This window comes from Pelodiscus sinensis, chromosome 24, assembly GCF_049634645.1.
Source record: "Pelodiscus sinensis isolate JC-2024 chromosome 24, ASM4963464v1, whole genome shotgun sequence".
NCBI classification, from domain to species: domain Eukaryota; kingdom Metazoa; phylum Chordata; order Testudines; family Trionychidae; genus Pelodiscus; species Pelodiscus sinensis.
The window spans coordinates 15,265,509-15,283,990 of record NC_134734.1 but is presented as its reverse complement, the minus strand read 5'-3'; the positions used below and the strand labels follow the sequence as shown (position 1 = coordinate 15,283,990).

The following is an 18,482-nucleotide window of genomic DNA, read 5'->3' as shown; positions in this document are numbered from 1 at the left end:
GTCACACTCAGAGAGTTACACCGCTCCCTTGAAAACTTTGACCTAATGCAGCCAATGAACGAGAGGTGACTATGACTAGACGTGTAGCTATGTATTAACTGCAAGTGAGAAGCAAGCTGCACCAGGCCCTCATGTAATCATGTGGGAAACTATCTGTTTCGTGTAATAAAAATAAAGGTATCTGAGCAATTCAATATTGAGCATGTGGAGCAATTTGAGTATTGAATGTATGGAAGCAAAAGGAAGTACTCACCCTGTGCAGTAATGACTGTTCAAGGTGTGTGTCCCCGTGAGTGCTCCCCTGTAGGTGATGGGACTTCCCAGAGCTGCAGAGTGGAGCTTTTTTGAGCAGTTGTCAGCGGGCTGCACATGCGTCAAGAGCACCTCATGCCGCTCTCGCTTTGATGCACTGCGCACCCGGCCCGACTCCCCCTTCAGTTCCTCTCCGCCCAAGTGACTAAGACGCTGAGTAGAGGGGAGGGAGGGAGGGTTGTGGAGCACCCACGGGGGAACACGCCTCGAAGAAGTCGTTACTGCACAGGATGAGTAGCTTTCTTTTCTTCTTCAGGTGATGCCTCCATGGGTGCAAAGAGAGCGTCTAGACTGCACGTTGAACTTTCGAAAAAGCGGCTTGCTTTTTTGAAAGAAAGCATCCAGTGAGTCTGGATGCTCTCTTTCGAAGAAGCCCTATTTACATTCAAGAACGCCTTCTTTCGAAAGAGGAACTTTCGAAAGAAGGCGTTCTTCCTCGTAAATTGAGGTTTACCACCATCGAAAGAAAAGCCGCGTTCTTTCGATTTAATTTCGAAAGAACGCGGCTGCAGTCTAGACGCAGGTGAGGTTTTTTCGAAAAAAGGCTACTTTTTTCGAAAAAACCCCTGAGTCTGGATACAGCCCTGGTGACTACAAACCAGTACTAGCCATGGATGGTGGGATTTGGAGTCACTTCTTGGCAGCTGAAGATAATACCACAGTAGCCACTACTGTACCTGCTGCCAATTGAGGCATTATGGCATAGTGTCTGGCAAAAGTGTGGTCTGATGACCAAGTGGCAGCTAGGTACATGTCCTTAAGGGCCACGTTGCTTTGGAAAGCCGTGGAAGTTGCAGTGGCATGGGTCGAACATGCATTCAGTGGAACTGTCAATGGTTTGTTGCGGAGGGCACAGCACGGCAGTATACACGATGTTATGTATTTGGAGATAACGTTGCACAGAAATTGGTGTGCCCTTTGAATGTGTCGTGATGGATATGAACAGATGTGGGGACCTCCAGAATGACTGTGTCCTGTCTATATAAAAGGCCAGAGCCCTGCAGATGTCGAGGGTAAGGAGCATCGCATCCCTGGCGGATGCATTAGGCTTGGGAAAAATGTTGGTAGTGCGATGGGCTCGTTGACATGGAAAGCCGTGCTGATCTTGGGTAAAAATGTTGGGTACGGTCGTAAGGTCACTTTGTCCTTGGTAAAGATTGTATATAGTGGACCCACCCTGAGGGCTCCTGTCTCACTAACTCTCCTTGCAGAGATGATGGCTGTCAAGAATAACACCTTAATTAGTAGGAGTGGGCAAGTTGTTATGGGCTTAAAGGGAGATCTCATGAGACAGTCCAGAACTAGGTTCAGGTCCCAGGAAGGGGGAGGAACATTATGTGGAGGGTAGATGTTCTGGAGACCCTTCAGGAACCTCCTTGTTATGGGGTGTGTAAAGACAGATGATCCATCTATCAGTTTGTGGTGTACTTTGACAAAGGAGATTGATAAGCCTCCGGTTTTCAGGTGGTATATGTAGTTGAGAATATAATGAAATGGTATGTTGTGACCTGCTGACACCAAGAGGAAAACCGCTTCCATTTCTACAGGTAAGTGGCTCTGGTTGATGATCTTCTACTCAGTAGAAGAACAGATCTCACTTGTTCTGAACAGGGATTCTGTTCCGTGGAACCAGACAGGAGCCACGCGTGCAGGTGAAGAGTGTGGGGTTGGGGCTGAAGTAGTTTGCCTCCATCCTGGAAGAGGATATCGTGACGGGACAGGAGCAATAAGGCCTTGCTATGGACATCAAGTGTAGGTATGGGAACCAGGTTTGTCTGGCTCATGATGGAGCTAGGAAGATGACCAGAGCTCAGTCCGTACAGATCTTGCATAGGATTCTGGGAATGAATAGGATGGCAGGGAAAGTGTAGTGTAGGGGCTTGTCCCAGTGGATCCCAGGAATGTTCTGGGAACTTTTGCCCAGTGCCACTCATGAACAGAAGCGGGAGCACTTGGTGTTGCTGGGGGTTGCAGAGAGATCTATGGAAGGATATCCCCAATGGCAAAAGATGGAAATAAGCACTGTGGAGTGTAGTTCCTACTCATGATCGATTGAAAAATTGCGGCTCAGCGCGTCTGCCCAGATGTTGTCCACCCAGGTAAGTATGACGCTTTGAGGGTGATCCCGTGATGGATGTACCAATTCCAGAAGTAGGTTGCTTCTGCACAGAGTGACGGGGAGTGGGCCCCTCCCTGTCTGTTTATATAAAACATTGTGGTCATATTGTCGGTAAGTATATGCACAGCACGATTGGCGATGATGGTGACAAAGTGGTTGCAAGCATTCATCACAGCCCTGAGTTTGATGAGACTTATATGCAGGGCAGATTCGTGCAGCAACCATTTGCCCTGAACGACGTACTGGTGCAGGTGTGCACCCCAGCCCATGAAGGAGGCATCAGTCGTAATCTGTATCGATGGTTTGGGTTGGTGAAAGGGTACTCCTGCTAGGTGGTTTCTGGGTAGCATCCATCATCTGAGTGAGTCCAGCACCTTCTTGGGAACGATGACCTGCTTGTGCAGAGAATGATGAGCAGGCTGGTAGACAGATGCTAGCCAGTGCTGCAGAGCTCGGAAATGGAGGCATGCATACTGGACAACGCAAGTGGTGGGAGCCATATGTCCCATCAGTTGGAGGCAGGTAAGTGCCGTAGTGGAAGGGCCGGTAGTTAATATAGTCACGAGGTCGCATAGCTCAGTGAAGTGGTGGTGTGGGAGTCAATGAGTCGAAACAGGCCCCAATGAACTCTATGCCCTGTGCGGGCTCCAGAGTTGATTTCTGTTCGTTTATCAGGAGGCCCAGATGATAGCACAAATGTTTGGTTCTTGAGACTATGTTGGTAGTTTCCACATGGGTCTGGCCTTTTATAAGGCAGTTACCTAAGTATAGAAAGATCACGACTTCCTGCTGCCGGAGGTAAGCTGTAACTGCAGCAAGGACCTTTGAAAAGACCCAGGGGGGCAGAGGACAGCCGAAAGGTAGGACTCTGTACTGGAAGTGGTCATCGCCCGCAGTGAATCAGAGGTACCATCTGTGTGATGGGTGTATGGGGATGTGAAAATATGCGTCCTGTAGGTCGAGGGCTGTGAACCAGTCCCCTTCATCCAGTTCTGGTATAATTGAAGCCAGAGTTACCATCCTGAATCGTTGTTTCCGCAGGAATTTGTTTAGCTTGCGGAGATCTAATATAGGTCTCCAGCCCTCTGTGCGCTTCTGAATCAGGAAGTATTTGGAGTAGACTCCTCTTCCCCAGAAAGCATCCAGTACCCTCTCTATTGCTCCTAAATAGAGGAGGTGATCGATTTCTTGTTTGAGAAGAGCTTCATGAGAGGAACCCCTGAAGAGGGACAGGGAAGGGAGAAGGGTAAGGGGAAGAGATGTGAAGGAGATGACATATCCTGTGCAGATGATTTCTAGCACCCACTAGTCTGATGTTATAGAGTCCCATTGGCGGTAAAAGAGACAAAGTCTGTTGGTGAACAGGTGGTAGTGGCTTGTTGGCAGAGGATGAAAGGAGAAGTCGGGCGGACCCTCGACCAAATGTTCAAATTTGCTGCTTAGTTGCCTGGGAACTGGAAGACCAGGACTGAGGTGGGCACTTTCTTTGAGTTCATTGTCTGGGACGGTTATAGTCGTATGGCTTTTGTTGTGCACAGTTGTGATAGCTGTCTCTATTTCTGTTCTATGGGGTATAATGCTTCCGGTGATATGGAGATGTGTACATGTCAAGTGTTCGAAGTGTAGTACGTGAGACCTTGCTGCTATGCAGCTAAGCAGGCATTTGCCAAATTTCATATGAGACTAAATGTTCTTCAGGAGACGATGTTGTTTCTCCTTGACTTCCTACAACTGGACGTCTTTTCTCACAGCTACTCTTCTGAAAAGCTCTTGGAATTGCTTCAAATCATCTGTCGGGTGAGAATCTTCTGGTATTACCGCTTCATCAGGGGATGATGATCAATTATTGGCCGGAAAATCTCCATGGTCTTGGACTTCCATGTGTTCATCAGGGATTTGACCCTCCTTTCGTCCGAGTCCACAGTGGTTGGCATGGTACGGGCTGGCAAGAGTGGAGGAGGTTTCCTTGCTGGAGTAGATGCGGCTGTGGACCGTCTTCTACGTGAAACGCAGTGGTCCCATGACGACCAGCAGGGAGGGTGGTGGGGTTGAGAATATGGCCACTCCGAATACCAGAGCGGATGCCGTGGTCTACCGTGGTGGTAATAGAGATGATGATAAGTAGTGGGGGAGGAGTGTTGTGATGAGAAAAAGTTCCTCTGATCATCATCATGAAACACAACATGCTCAGAAAGTACAGGAGAACCCACATAGTGTGAGGAAGCATACGTTGAGAATGGCAGTGGAGAAGTGTCCCTGGAGGGGGCGGGAGGAGAGGAGCGCCATGCCTGCTGCTTATCTCAGGTGCCAGCAAAGCGCATTGTGCCTGGCTCCTGTCATGGTGAGCGGAATGTGCCGGTGCCGAGGTCCCTTTGGGGGGAGGTATTGGCTCAGGTGCTGAGGAGCATGGGTTTGACATGAGCCCCTTGTGTGCGGGCTGTTTGTTTGATGGTGCCACTTTTGTCGGTGCCACGTCTCTTAGTATTGCCGGCACCGACGTGGACGTGCACCGGTGAAAGCTCTGTGGCGCCGATGATGCTTTTTTTGGCACTGGGGCCATTCACAGTGCAGCAGTAGCTGTGCCAGACTAAGAGCCTACTACATGGTGCCAGAAGTGCCCGGTGTGTTCCCTTTGGCCACACTGGGAGACAATGATTTCAAGGGGGATGGTCTCTTTTCTGGGCATTTGTGGGGCAGCAGGGAGGTAACTCTTTTTGTATTGAGCCTGCCCTGGAGGCAAAGAGGATTGTGAGTCCTTTGCCAGTTGAATAGCTTTCTTGAACAAAATCATTCGGAGCTGGATCTCCCTATCTCCCCTGGCTCTGGCTGTGAGACTGCAGCAATGATCACATATTGGGGGCACATGAGCTTCCCCTAAGCAGCAAATGCAGGCTGAATGTTTGTCTGAGACCGGTATCGGCTCCCGAAATGTCTCACATTCCTTAAAGCCAGGCAAACCCAGCATTGTGTAGTCAGTGAACGTCTGAATCTCGCAGAGGTGTTAACTGACACTCTGCAGTTTCTCTCGCCTTCTTTTGCCTCCCTGTTTGCTCTTGTTGTTTCATTTTCTCTTCATCTTTTTTTCTTTTCTTTTTCAGGAATGAAGAGATAAAACACAAATAATAATAATAATCTGAAGAGAAGGGATAAGGCTAACTCATTTTCTCCGTGAGGAGGATGAAACATTGAGGTGAACAAAGAGCTCCGTCTGTGACCAAAGGCAGTAGAAGAGGTACTGAAGGGGGGGAGAGGAGGAGGTTGGGTTGTGTGCATAGGGCACCAAAGTGAGAGTGGCGCTCGGCGCTCTTTGCGCACACACATGGCCTGCTGACAACTGCTCAAAAAAGCTCTGCTTTGCGGTGACGGGACGTCCTGTCACCAATAGTGGAGTACCCACGGGGACATCACCCGGAGAAGAATATAGGTTTCCCGTAGGCTAGGTTATCTAATGAATTCTTCCCCAACCACCCTGCTGCAGGACTGGAAGAATGATTTCAACATCAGACACTGTTAAAGTGGGCAGATGCTCATGTTCTGTTGTACCTATAAAATGTGGGCTAATTCTTACAGGTGTGTTAAACCCTCATGTAGGTTAGTAGTGTGCAACGAGCTAATAAAGCCAGTCTTCCTGCGAGGGAGGTGAATGGTTAACCAGCAAGGACTGGAGCAGTCCCCCGCTCACCATGGGCAGGGGGCTACTCCAGCCCTGTGGGATTCACCATAGTTAGGGGCTACTCTGGCCAGCTGCAGCAGCCTCCATCTGCGGCAGGGTGTGTATTTGTGCTCCTGCCTGGTTGCAGCAACCGGGACGACTGCTCCAGCCCTGCTGGAGCTGAAGCAGTCCCCCCTGCTCGCCCTTTAATCATTTAAACAATTAAACAGGGTTTTATGTCCCTTCTTCCTGCCCACATCCATGCGTCATTGGAGGTGCTGCAAACAAACATCACCCACTTCCACTGAGGGGCTTCTGCGGTAGGCACAGCTGCCTATGGCCGTAAGTTTTCTCATCCAAGAAAGGTTTCTTACTTGACAAGATCTGGGTAAAACTGCTTGTCCCATGCGCTGTAGAGGGAAGTGGTGACATACAGTCTCTTGCCATCCAAGCTCAGCTGGATCATCTGAGGTCCACCTTGAACTCTCTTCCCCTGGTGTTACAGGAAAACAAGACTTGGGTTTATAAGCTGGCAGTGGCATCACAAGGAAAGAAGAACACAACAACAGGGAGCCCATCAGCATGGCAGATTCTGCTCCTGGCAGAACATCAGACAGCCAGCATTCCTAGATTCTTGGGGTGGGGACCCCCAGCATTTGGGCAAAGTTCAGTTCTAATCAAGATTGACTGCTTGCTGAAATCATTAGTTGTTCAAGGGGGCGTGCATTTTCCAGTTGGATTCTTTCCTTTAAATCCATGCCTCTGGTTCTTGGGATGTGTCCCAGCTACATACATAGACTGGGTTATGCCAGAAAGGGCCTCATTACACAGCATCTAGTGACACAAAAGTCCTATTGTACATAGATGGCAGTTTTCCCTTAGTAAAATGTGCAGAATCTGGCACTCACATAGGAAGTGTGAGCTGCATGCACTGAGAGAGCTGCCAGTAGAGATGAGACTTAACGGAGGAGTGGGGAAAGAGCCAGCATTGCTCACCTGGATCACAAAAGGCTCTGGCTGACAGTTCAGCTCGTGGTCTTCCACCACCACTATTGGCCCGTCTCTTGGGATTTTGCCTCCCAGGAACACCTGTAAACAAAGGGATGTGCCACAAAGACATCAGGGGCTGCATGGGCAGTGAGTGAAGGTAGGGCTGGGGAAGACAAGCCCACAGCCTTGCCCCTTCTGCCCAGGCCCCAAGCTATCCCCACAGCACCACAGAGGTGGCAGCACAGGCCCCAGCCTCCCTGGCCCCAAAGCTCAGGGAGGGTGGAGAGCACACGGCACCGCCCCCCCCCCCAGCCCCAGAGCATGGAGGGGGCAGAGGGTGCATGGCCCCAGCCTCCCTGGCCCTGAAGCATGGAGAGGGAGGAGGGCCTGCAGTTCCAGCCTCTGTGGCCCTAGAGCCTGGGGAGGGCAGGTGCTCAGGGGCAGCAACACTCCGCCCCAGAACGCCTACAGTAGGCGTTCTGGGGTGGAGTGTGGGCAGAACCAGGCTGGCAGTTTGGGAAGGCAACGCCTTCCCCCGTCTAGCATGCCCAGGAGGGTCTGCATGTATGAAAGGAATACGGCCATGAAGGCACGGAACTGACCATCTATCCCCTATGCAAAATAAAACTATCCTTTTCTCTCCTAAAGAGATGGGGATCCCCAGCTTCACAACCGAGTAAAAGAAGCCTTTATGACTCTGGTTTACCTGTCCCACCAGTTTGGGCTTCCGAGTGTTGGAGATGTCATATTGGCGAATGTCTCCATGGAGCCAGTTGCTGAAATACAGGTACCTGTCATCCAGTGAGATCAGGATGTCGGTAATGAGACCTTAGAGAGAGCAGACAGAGGTGGAGTCAGGACACACTGAGAGAGCAGCTCGCATGGCCATGCATCAGTCTCGCTTAGAATCCCAGCCACAGGACTTCAGCACAGACCCACATCAGACAAACCTAGTTCAGATATGAAACCTGGGCCCCAAGCACCGTCTTTCAAACTCCAAGCAGCCCGCACGGGTGGAGGAACCAAACCCAGTCTCCTGCACGGTAGTTCACAAGAACAGCTGACCAGAACCTACTCCTCAAGCTAGAGTATTCTCAGTCAGCAGCTAGTGATAGAATATTAGCATGATCCACATGGACACTATGTTGGAGAATCCAAACTGATCCATGGATCCAGGATCGGCATGTTTAAGCTGCTTTGGGAAGGAATAGGTTCCCCGCACAGGCTGGCATCTGTAGGAGTTGGACCCAGACTCATCTATGATTGAATGGCTACCTTTCTATCTGATCTAGGTCAGCTAGAGCAGTGTTTCTCAACCTTTCTTTTATAAAGTACCCCTTTTTAAAAAAACAAATTATAAGTACCCCCAGTACCTACAGTTTTCAGACACACACATTTTTTTCTACCATTGTAACACACTTGTTTAAACAACTTAATCGTAGCTGAGCAGGCGATGAAATTTTTGGATGTAAAAAGTACAAAAATAATAAATTGCTGTAAAACTTAAAACAAAAATTCAGTTTTCTCCAAATTTCAGGTGTGTTGACGTATCTCCCAGACTTCTCTCAAGTACCCCTAAGGGTTTTCATATCACTGGTTGAGAAACACTGAGCTAGACTATGTAGCTGTTTAATTATTGTGCCTAGCTGGGAGGGGGTCCTGAGATGGCTACAAAGGATGAAAGATCTGCCAGCAAGACAAGCTACAGAAGAGTTCTTGGCACCTCAGGGAGGTGCTGGAGAAAGGTAACTTCAAGGCAAATGGCCTGAAGGAGGGCTGAGGAAGGACAAGAGGAAGATGGCCTCCAGTAGTCAGCCCTGAAATAGGAAGGACAGAAAGGAAACAGGGAAAAGCCACTGGGAACTGTAGCCAAGGCCGGGCCGAGAAACAGTTTTGTTTTGAGGTTTTGCTTAAGTTTTATAGATGGAGAATAAAACCATGCCTGGAAAAAGAAGACTCGATGTGGCAATGAGTCCTCCATGGGCTGGAGAGACATGTTGGTGCTTTACAGACACTGTTTCTACCATTGGGGGCATGGGGAGAAAACTGCAGGCAGTGATGTTATGGTCGTTAAATTGGAGATGTGGAAGGACCAGAGGCATGGATCGAAAGGAGAAGGTCCAATTGGAAAGTGGGCCAACCAGTGATCCGGATCTCAGTTGAGAGACCCGCAAGTCCCTTTAGATGAGGAAGGGGTGCCCCAAATACCGGGGCCAGTTGGCATTCACCCTCCCATATATCTGCTCAAGGGCAACCAGCTACCTCAGGGAGAAGGTGATAACTATTGTGTGAGAGTGATGATTAACGGGTAAGGGTCCAAAGGATCCATCTTGGAGTTCAAAGGGTATAGCAGAAGAATCTTCCATTGGACGAGATGCTGGCCCCCTCCTTAGAGCTTCAGTTAAGATGAGCCAGACTTCCACTCCCAACACACATTGGCAGGTCTTAATACAAATAGATTTGCCATTTGAGGGTTACTTGTAATTTTCTGAGGGTATGCCTAAGTACTTGTATAACTAATAAGCTCCTCCATATGTTTCCTGCAAAAAGTGTTTGCCGTTCATTGACAAGATGCTCAACCTAGCTGCAGAACCTGATACATGCTGGAGAAACATTTTTAAATGTGCTTTCACTAACCTGGCATTTCAGGAAACATCCAACCCTCCACCTTCTTGCTGGGCACTTGGACCACCTTCTCTGCTGCCCAATTTCCATTCTGTCAAGAGTAAACATAATATTCCATTGCGGTAAGTCAACAAGAACTCAGTTATGCAAGGCAGAGGCAGACTAAGTACGTGATAGTGTGTACCTAGAATATACCAAGGTACTGCAAATATACGTTAACAATCAAGGTGAATAGTAAATAAGCGACTAATTGGAAGCACAGAGTTAATGATTACACCACCTGTCAGTACTAAAAATAGAAGCATAGTTCATTGGACCTCAACAATAGCTTAGGTTTTGAGCACAGACGAGGGGTTGTGTCTACACTACAGATGCTACAGTGGCACAGCGATGGCACTACAACAGCGCTGCTGCAGTATAGACATGTGCTACATCAACATACAGGGTTCTGAGTTAATCACCCCTCTGAGAGGCTGCAGCTAGGTGTATGGAAGAATCCATTGTCCTAGCAGTGTCTGTATCAGGGCTTTAGTCAATTTACCTAAGTCTCTCTGGGATGTGAATGTTGTATGATTTAGCTAAATCAACCCAGGCCAAGGGGGCACCTGTCCTGGAAAGCCCACATCAGGCCATCTTGAGGGGGGGCGCAGAGGCCTGGGGCAACACCCCCCCCTCAGTATCCCAGGTACAGGGGCTGGGGTAAGCCCACTCCCACAGGCCCCACGCCCATTCCACCCCTTCCCCAAGCCTCACCCCACCACCTGGCTCCCTCTCCCGAGAAACATGGCCCAGACAATTATGGGGGCATGGCACAGTGGCAGCAGGGTTCACCTCCCTCCCCACTCACCCCACAGGTGGTGAAAGCTAGAACAACCTAGCAACCTGCTCCGCTCTGCCCTGACCTTCCAGCCCACTGTGCCCAGCTTCGTCGGGGAGCTTTGCTTCCCCCTGCTACAGAGAAGCGGAGCGCAGCAGGCTGGGAGAAGAGGGTGGCAAGGCAGAGTGGAGCAAGCTGCTCACTTATGCTCCTGCTGCCACAGTGGGTGAGGAGGAGGTGGGCGGGCGAACCCTGATGCTGCCATGCAAGGTCCACTTAATCCCCAGACCCTTCAGGGCCCAAGATTCCTGGCCGCTGCTCCTGCTACCATGGCAATGGCAGGACTGGTGCTCTGGGCCCTTTAAATCACTGACAGAGCCCCAGGTGGTGCACTCTGGGGGGCACTGAAGGTATGGTTAGAGGGAAGTAGCCACCAACCCTATACCTTCCTTCTGAGTCCCCACCCATTTTGGGGGCCCAGAGCCAGGCCTGACCCAGCCTCAGTTTGTCCACCATCTGATAAAATCTGTTGGCCACCCTGGATCAAGTTAGCTTTTAGGTATAGGCCAAGGAGAGGGGGAAAACCATGAAGGGTTTGGAGGCTTGGTGCAGTCTATGGAACTGAGGCTGTATCTCCCCAATACAACCACTTTGCACAAGCCATTAGCACAGAACATAAAGAACATGGGAGGGAAAATACAGCAGCCAGTGTGCCAGTTAGTTCACTGTAAGGAGTCTAGATAATGATCTACGCATCTTGGAAAATCCATTTAATACCACTTAAGCTGTTCTCTAAATCCACCATAAGATGCAAAATAAATGTCTTTTATGTGAACTTCACCTTGTACTTAGTTGTGAACAAAGTACTTTCCCCAGACCTGAAGAAGAGCTTTGAGTATTCTTGAAAGCTTTGTCTCTTCCACCAACAGAAGTTGTTTTAGTACAAGATATTACCTCACTTAACTTGTCCTCTCAAATTAATTGCAGTCAGAACAAGAACGCTATTGTAAGAACAGATTGTTTGGCAAGACCTCTCCAAGCCACCCATTTCTCAAGAGCTGAACTGTTCATTTTAAAGTGGTTAGAGACTGGGGGCATATTGTTTCACACGGGATATTGGCTCTTCTTGGGCTCCCAATCTAGCAAGTACTGGATTTGTTAACTACCTCTTATTTCCAAATGTTTACTGTTTTGTAAAGGCATTGGCAGGGCTCAGTCGACACTGAGAATTCAGAAACTTAGCCCAAAACATAGAACTTTAAGAGTTTGTGGGAGCTTCCAGTCTAATAATTTGTATTGGACTACTGATTTCCTCTGGGAACAAATAGTATTTTCCTGGGCCTGCTAGACCAAAGATTTGGCTCTGTACATAGTCTGTCTGGGAGATGCATTATTTCATAGAGCTACACAACTTAGTGAACTTGGATGCACCAAAAAAAAAAAAAAAAAAAAAAGATGCTGCCCAAATCTATGATTCCCACTAAATGGCCATGTGATTTTCTGAAATATGCTTATGTTTAATATGCTTGCTTTTTGCCACATGCTGCTAGAGAGCTTACCTCTGTCTTGTAGAAGCGATGGATTGCACTACTCAGAGCACAGCCAACATATCCCTCTGCTGCATCTGGATTGTGGAGAAATCTAATTTCCAGAGGAATGGAGTCTTCCCCCAGGTCAATCGATTGGGTGAGGACATGAGTGGTCCAGTCCCACACGTTAATGTAACGGCCATAGCGCCCTGAGAGATCAAGTCAAACAAAATCAAGTCAGGAGAGTTGATTTTAGCCTTGGAGAAAAACCAATTTGGAGAGTGCAGACTGACAGCTAAGCTATTAAATACCTCTGGCAAGGAGAGTTATTGTAGCTGCAGCCTTTCCTAGAGGAATACATGAGAACATGAGGAAAACAAAGGACAAGATAGGCCCATTACTCAATGAGGGGGGAAGGGAAAACAATATAAAAAAATATGGAAATGGCAGATAAAAAAATGGCTTTTTTGTTTTAATTTTCACCAAAAAGTTTAGTAATGAGGGACATCTCCGGGGCACCTGGTGCTGGCCACGGTTGGCAGACAGGCTACTGGGCTAGATGGACCTTTGGTCTGACCCAGTATGGCCGTTCTTATGTACTTCTCTCTGATAGAACCTATCCAGGTGACTCATTGGTTCACAAGAGATTTAAATGATGGACTGACTGAGCAATGGTTACCCAGATCCATTAGTCTCTAGCATCATTATACAGAGGGATGGTTGGGATGTGTGTCTGGTGCCCATCTTGTTAAGCACGGGAATAAATTGCCTAGGGAGGTTATGAAATCTTTATTATCAGAGCACAGCCAAGGAGTTGTGTCTACATTATAGATACTACAGTTAGACAAACACCTGTCAGAGATTGTCTAGCCAGATAATAATACTTAGTCCTGCCTTGAGTGCAGAGAACTGCACCAATGGACTCTCGGGTCCCTTTCAGACCAATGATTATATGAAAGGTTTCAAGTGCTCAAGAGCATAGCAAATGGGCATTGACTCTCAACCATATGAGCATGCCAAAAACCTTCATCCATTTTAAAATTGTCACAGGTGAGGAGTCAAGCGTCAGATTGTGCGATTCTTGTCACACCACAACCCCTTGACTTGTGTCCAGTAGAAAACAGAGATAGAATGTGTTCATTGGGAGACCAGAGGGCCTCCATTCATTGAACTCTTAGGTCTGCACACACCAGGTTAGCTATATGCAGGTCTTTTCAAAAGCAGCATGTGTGGTCCCCAACAGTTTGGCTGTGTCTACACTGGGCCACTTATTCCGGAAAAGCAGGCGCTTTTCCGGAATAACTTGCCAGCTGTCTACACTGGCCGCTTGCTTTTCCGGAAAAGCAATGACGATCTACTGTAAAATTGTCAGTGTTTTTCCGGAAAAACTATGCTGCTCCCGTTCGGGCAAAAGTCCTTTTCCGGAAAAACTATTCCGGAAAAGGGCCAGTGTAGACAGCACGTTAGTCTTTTCCGCAAAAAAGCCCCGATCGCGAAAATGATGATCGGGGCTTTTTTCCGGAAAAGCGCGTCTACATTGGCCACGAACGCTTTTCCGGAAAAAGTGCTTTTCCGGAAAAGCATCCTGCCAATGTAGACGCGCTTTTTCCAGAAATACTTATAATGGAAAACTGTTCCGTTTTAAGCATTTCCGGAAAAGGGTGCCAGTGTAGACGTAGCCTTTGGGTCTGCCATTGTTTCCCATTGCAGTGACTGGGAAGGACAAGGTGGCCACAGACTAAATTAAGATGCCCCTTACCCTGCATAGCTGAATTCTGATACTGGGTACAAGTCTATATCAGCCCGTATGGAAAGTCTAGTTCCTAAGGTTTTGCTGAACTTCTGATGCTCAGTCTATTTAAAGAACACTTACAGTACGTTTGTCTGCTTTGTCTGGAGCCATATATACTGTGATCATTAACAACTGCTATAGACTAGCGCTGTAGACATCTTAACATGATAATTTTGCTTATGCACTCTGATGAAATCACCAGCTTCCATAGAAGAGTCACTGCATGCAATCCTTGCTTTACTGAAACCGGACCAGAATTTCACAAAATTTTAAACAAGCATGCCCTCACCAGTCTTTAGGTCTGCTGGGTCTAAACCATATGCCAAGACTTTTGGGACTCCCCATTCCGTGCTCATCAGGACATTATGCCGTGGCTGGTACCAGAAGTCATAGCCAAGCGCAGGGATATTGGATCCTTTCTCCCAGTTCCCCTTCACCTCAAAAGTCTTTCCATCGAGCAAGATAAAGCCAGCTGAGACCAAAACCGAAACAAAACAATGCACAATGTAAGAGTTCAAGCAGGATAAGATACAATGTCAGAGTGAACTCCTCTTCAAATAGTCTGTAGCACATTTCCTGTACTCTGAGGAGGGTGGTGAAAGAATTCTGTAAAGAGATGGTTTTTTTCTGTACTTTCCATTGCAAGAGATTTCATTAATATTTCCAACAGGCATCAACATAACTCAGAGTTTTTCCTACCAAAGATTCAACGGGGAATTCTCTTAACATACAAGTGTTCCTAACCGGACATATATGTCAACTGGCCAAGCAAAGTGAAGCCCAGTACAACTCAATGGCATTTCTGTTGTTCTATATGAAAAAACTCTGGAAGGCAGCATCTGATCCAATTCTAAAATTTCAGGGAACGATATAAGAGTGGTTTGGCACAAGACTATTTGGGTGCAAATCAGAAAAATAGAAAAGCCTGATTCAGAGGAAAATCAGGAGCCCCAAACTGCCTGGTTCTGCAGTACCTGCGGGCAGGTGCCCACACCACAGACACAGCTGTCACCTTGTTAGGCTCACAGCTCTCAAGGACTGAATGATGCATTCTGGATACTCCTATTACCCTGAGGGGATGTCTCCTAATCAGGATTGAATGACAAGGTGTGAAATTGCTCTGCCATTCCTCCTGAAGTACCTATTCTGTAGTTAAGCAGAGAACTTTAGACTCCAGGACTGCTAATGGCCAGCAGCACAAAGGGATTGCAAGATCTCAATAAGGCTTTCAGTTCTGTAGCAAGGATTCCCTCTCTTGCAGGGGTGAAAGTGACTTCCATTTCTTATAGGTACTGGGGGTGGAGGGGAGGAGTCGGGTCAAGGCAGGTGCTGGGGGAGGGGGTATTGTGATACAACAATATCTGTAAGAAATTTAAATATGGGATAGAGTGCGGGGGCTCAGGGCAGTGGATTGGGAGGCATGGGGGAATCAGGTGAGGGGATGGAGATGGGTGTATGTGTGGAGGAGTGAAGACATGGAGTTTGGCAACATGGGGGGGGGGGAAATCAGGCAATTCCAGAATGATGGGGTGTCTTGGGGCTGCCCTGCAGCAGTCCCTGGGCAGGCCGGGTTACCTGGCTGACTGCTGGGTCCCTGCCCCATGCTGCTGTTCTTCTTCCTGTATTGCCTGATGTCCTGTAAGTGTGGTGAGAGAGGTGCAGCAGCACAGGTCAGATATGGACACCAGGAGCCCATCTGGATGTGCACACACCTCTTATAGTGTGTCCCCCCTCACAGCTGGCCCTTTTAATCCACCTGGCTGCCCGCTGCTGCTTGTGGGGACACTGCCAGCCTGCAGTAGAGCCCCAGGAGCCTAAATAGGAGCACATCATGTCTCTTCCACTTGCTGTGGAGTGTCTCAGTGCTAGCCGACTCCCTCTTACCAGAGCGGTGCACCACCGTACTGTCCCCGTACTCTCTTGAATGACTAAGGAGGATAAATACCTTTGCCATTTCCAGACGGGTCTCCCATGGTGCTGATCATGATCTCACCATTGCCCAAGCAGTGAGTTGTGTGCGGATTGGCTAGGTTGCACTTCCAGAATACATCCACTGGCTCAATCATCTAAGGAGATTTTAAATGCAGTTAATCTTTGGTCAGGCCACTCCTCAATCAAAATCAGAGTATTAACTCCCATCCCCATGGGGCAGAGTTTCCTGTCATCTTAAAACTCTTCTGATACCATCGACATGTTTCGTTAGTCTATAAAGTGCTACCAGACCGTTTGTTGTTTTTTCAAAGTTCTAGGCTGCTGGGTTTTAATTTCCACTTGCAAACTCAACTCCTGTATGTTTTGCACTTGGCCAGACAAAAGGAAACTATGAGCAAAGCTGGGCAAAATTTTCCACTGAAACATTCCCCCAGCACCCTAAAAAAAAAGCAGATTTGGGGCTATCAAAACATGTAATAAATTCATGTCAATTTAATCAAACTGTTTTGTTTGGGAGGAACTAGGGAGGGGGTGGGGGGAAAGAGACCAGGAGAAACAAGGAAAATATTAATGAAAAAAACCTTAAATATTTAGATTTTTCTTAATTGATGATTTTTTGTTTCAAAGTTTTAAGAGTGAAAAAAAGTTCGAAATTTAAACAAAATGCATCATTTTGGATTAAACAAAACTAATTTCCTTTTTCTACTTTTCCAGAATTGCAAATGAACTGAAAAATATATTGTTTGCTCAGCTTCAACAATAAAGAGAGAATAAACAAAACCATAGTGCTTTTCTTGCCTGAAGTGCAAAGCTACGAGTTTATATATGTAATCAATTCCCCTATCGCTAGGTGGTTCTCCTGAAGAACATGTACCCTGCTGCTACTTTCAAAGCAAGCATGGCCCAGAGATACTCAGTAAATCAGAAAGCCAGAGCCTATATCTGTGGCACACTGGAGTGGACTGTTCCCTCAATACATGGATAGACGAACTAGATGGAATATAGTCTGTCTGTGACTCAGCAAGATATCAGTCAGCTAAACTGTGACAGCAAAATCTTTATAAACGGGGATTGCATTAGAGGCAAAGAGAACATTGCCTGATTTTCAGCTGGCAATATTGGTAAGAAAAAGGAGGTAATTCTGTCTTAATAAAAGTATTTTTTTTTTAAATAAATGAGCTAATTCAAAGCAGACTTCATTGCCCTAAAGCAGGGACTTTTTCCCCCTTAATGCCCAAGTATGTACTGTATGTCACACTTGTTACCCAAGACTATGAAAAGAAACGCAGTAACCCTAAACTACAAGTTGCACCTAGAGGGCACCAATTGACAGCAGGTTGTGAGATGTTGGTGTTCCTCTCCATCAGTGTTTCTGAAAGTGTTCCGCAGAATCACTTTGAGAAAACACATTAAATTGGCTCCGTTTTGCTCTTTACAGCCAAGGGAAGCATCAGGAAGTGGTGGCCTGGCCCATGCCACTTCCCACAGCTCCCCGTGGCTGCAAAAGATGAAACAGAGCCAATGGGAGCCACAAGGCTCCATGGCTGCGGCGCCAGTAAATAAACAAACCGGGGAGGCCAGTTAATGTGTTTCTCAAAGTGATTCCGTGGAACGCTTTCAGAAACACTGGTCTACATATAGAACTCAAGGATTTGAGAACTTTGAGTCCTCTTTGGCTGTGGAAAAGCAGCAATTTTCTTAAACGTGAAGACTTTTGATCCTGACCAGTTACGTTCTCCAAGGGTATGTCTATACAGAAAAGTTATTTCAAAATAACAGCCATTATTTTGAAATAACTTTACTAGCATCTACACAGCCAAACCGCTATTTCGAAATTAATTTGAAATAGCGGAGCGCTTATTTCGAATTTGGTAAACCTCATTCCATGAGGAATAACACCAAATTCAAAATAGCTATTTCGAAATAAGTGCTGTGTAGACACTTATTTCGAAATAGGGGGCCTCCAGCCTTCCCAGGGTGCCCTTGTGGCCACTATAGCCTCAACCAAGAACACTCTTCTCCCTCCCCACTCCCCAGAGCCCTTAAAGGGGTTGACTCTGGCCACAGTGCCTGTGGCAGCTCCAAGCCTGCCAGCCCAGAGCCAGCAGTCACTGCCCCTGACTCAGTGGCCCCAAAACATGAGCCAGCAAGCCACTGGGAGCCATCCCATCCACCGCTCCCCAGGAGCAGTCTGCCAGCTCCCAGGAGCCTGCCAGGGCCCAGAGAAGGTGGGCACCTTCCTGATCCAGGGTGGAGATCATGGACCTTATTCAGTTTGGGGGAGATGCCCTCAACGTCCATGATCTCTGCACTAGATGGAAGAATGCAGCCGTCTATGGCAGGATAGCTGCCAGCCTGGCCACCAAAGGCCACATGCGAACCCAGGAGCAGGTTTGCATGAAAATCAAGTTGGTTCGGTGAGACTCCACCAACCCTGAGCCCTGAGCTTCTCCTCCCCCTTCTTCCCCTTGCTTCCCCCTTCCAGCTCCCTCCTCCCAGGTTTCCCCCTCCCCTCTCCCACCCTGTCTTCTCCCCTCTCCCACCTCCTTTCTCCAGTCTCTCCAGAGTTTCATTCACCCCCCCCCCCCTCCCAGTTTTGTTAAATAAAGAGGGTTTGTGTTCATGAAAATACATGTATTTTATTTGACATCAGGAAGGGCTGTTAGGGAGAGGTAAATGGAAGGACGTGAGGGAGAAATGAGGCACAAGCCCCC

At 47.8% G+C, this 18,482-nt stretch overlaps 1 protein-coding gene across 2 annotated transcripts in view; it reads right to left on the bottom strand.

Annotated features, from left to right (window-relative positions):
* The window catches only part of SELENBP1 (selenium binding protein 1), a 45,554-nt gene that overhangs the window by 1,902 nt on the left and 25,170 nt on the right, over positions 1-18,482 (bottom strand). For both annotated transcript variants that reach the window (XM_006113944.4, XM_006113943.4), the window contains exons 5-11: positions 15,782-15,902; positions 14,126-14,308; positions 12,075-12,253; positions 9,711-9,789; positions 7,780-7,901; positions 7,080-7,172; positions 6,458-6,576 (exon numbers count right to left, since the gene is read on the bottom strand). In XM_006113944.4, the coding sequence (XP_006114006.1) occupies positions 6,458-6,576; positions 7,080-7,172; positions 7,780-7,901; positions 9,711-9,789; positions 12,075-12,253; positions 14,126-14,308; positions 15,782-15,902 (896 nt within the window). The remainder of the gene's footprint in view (positions 1-6,457; positions 6,577-7,079; positions 7,173-7,779; positions 7,902-9,710; positions 9,790-12,074; positions 12,254-14,125; positions 14,309-15,781; positions 15,903-18,482) is intronic.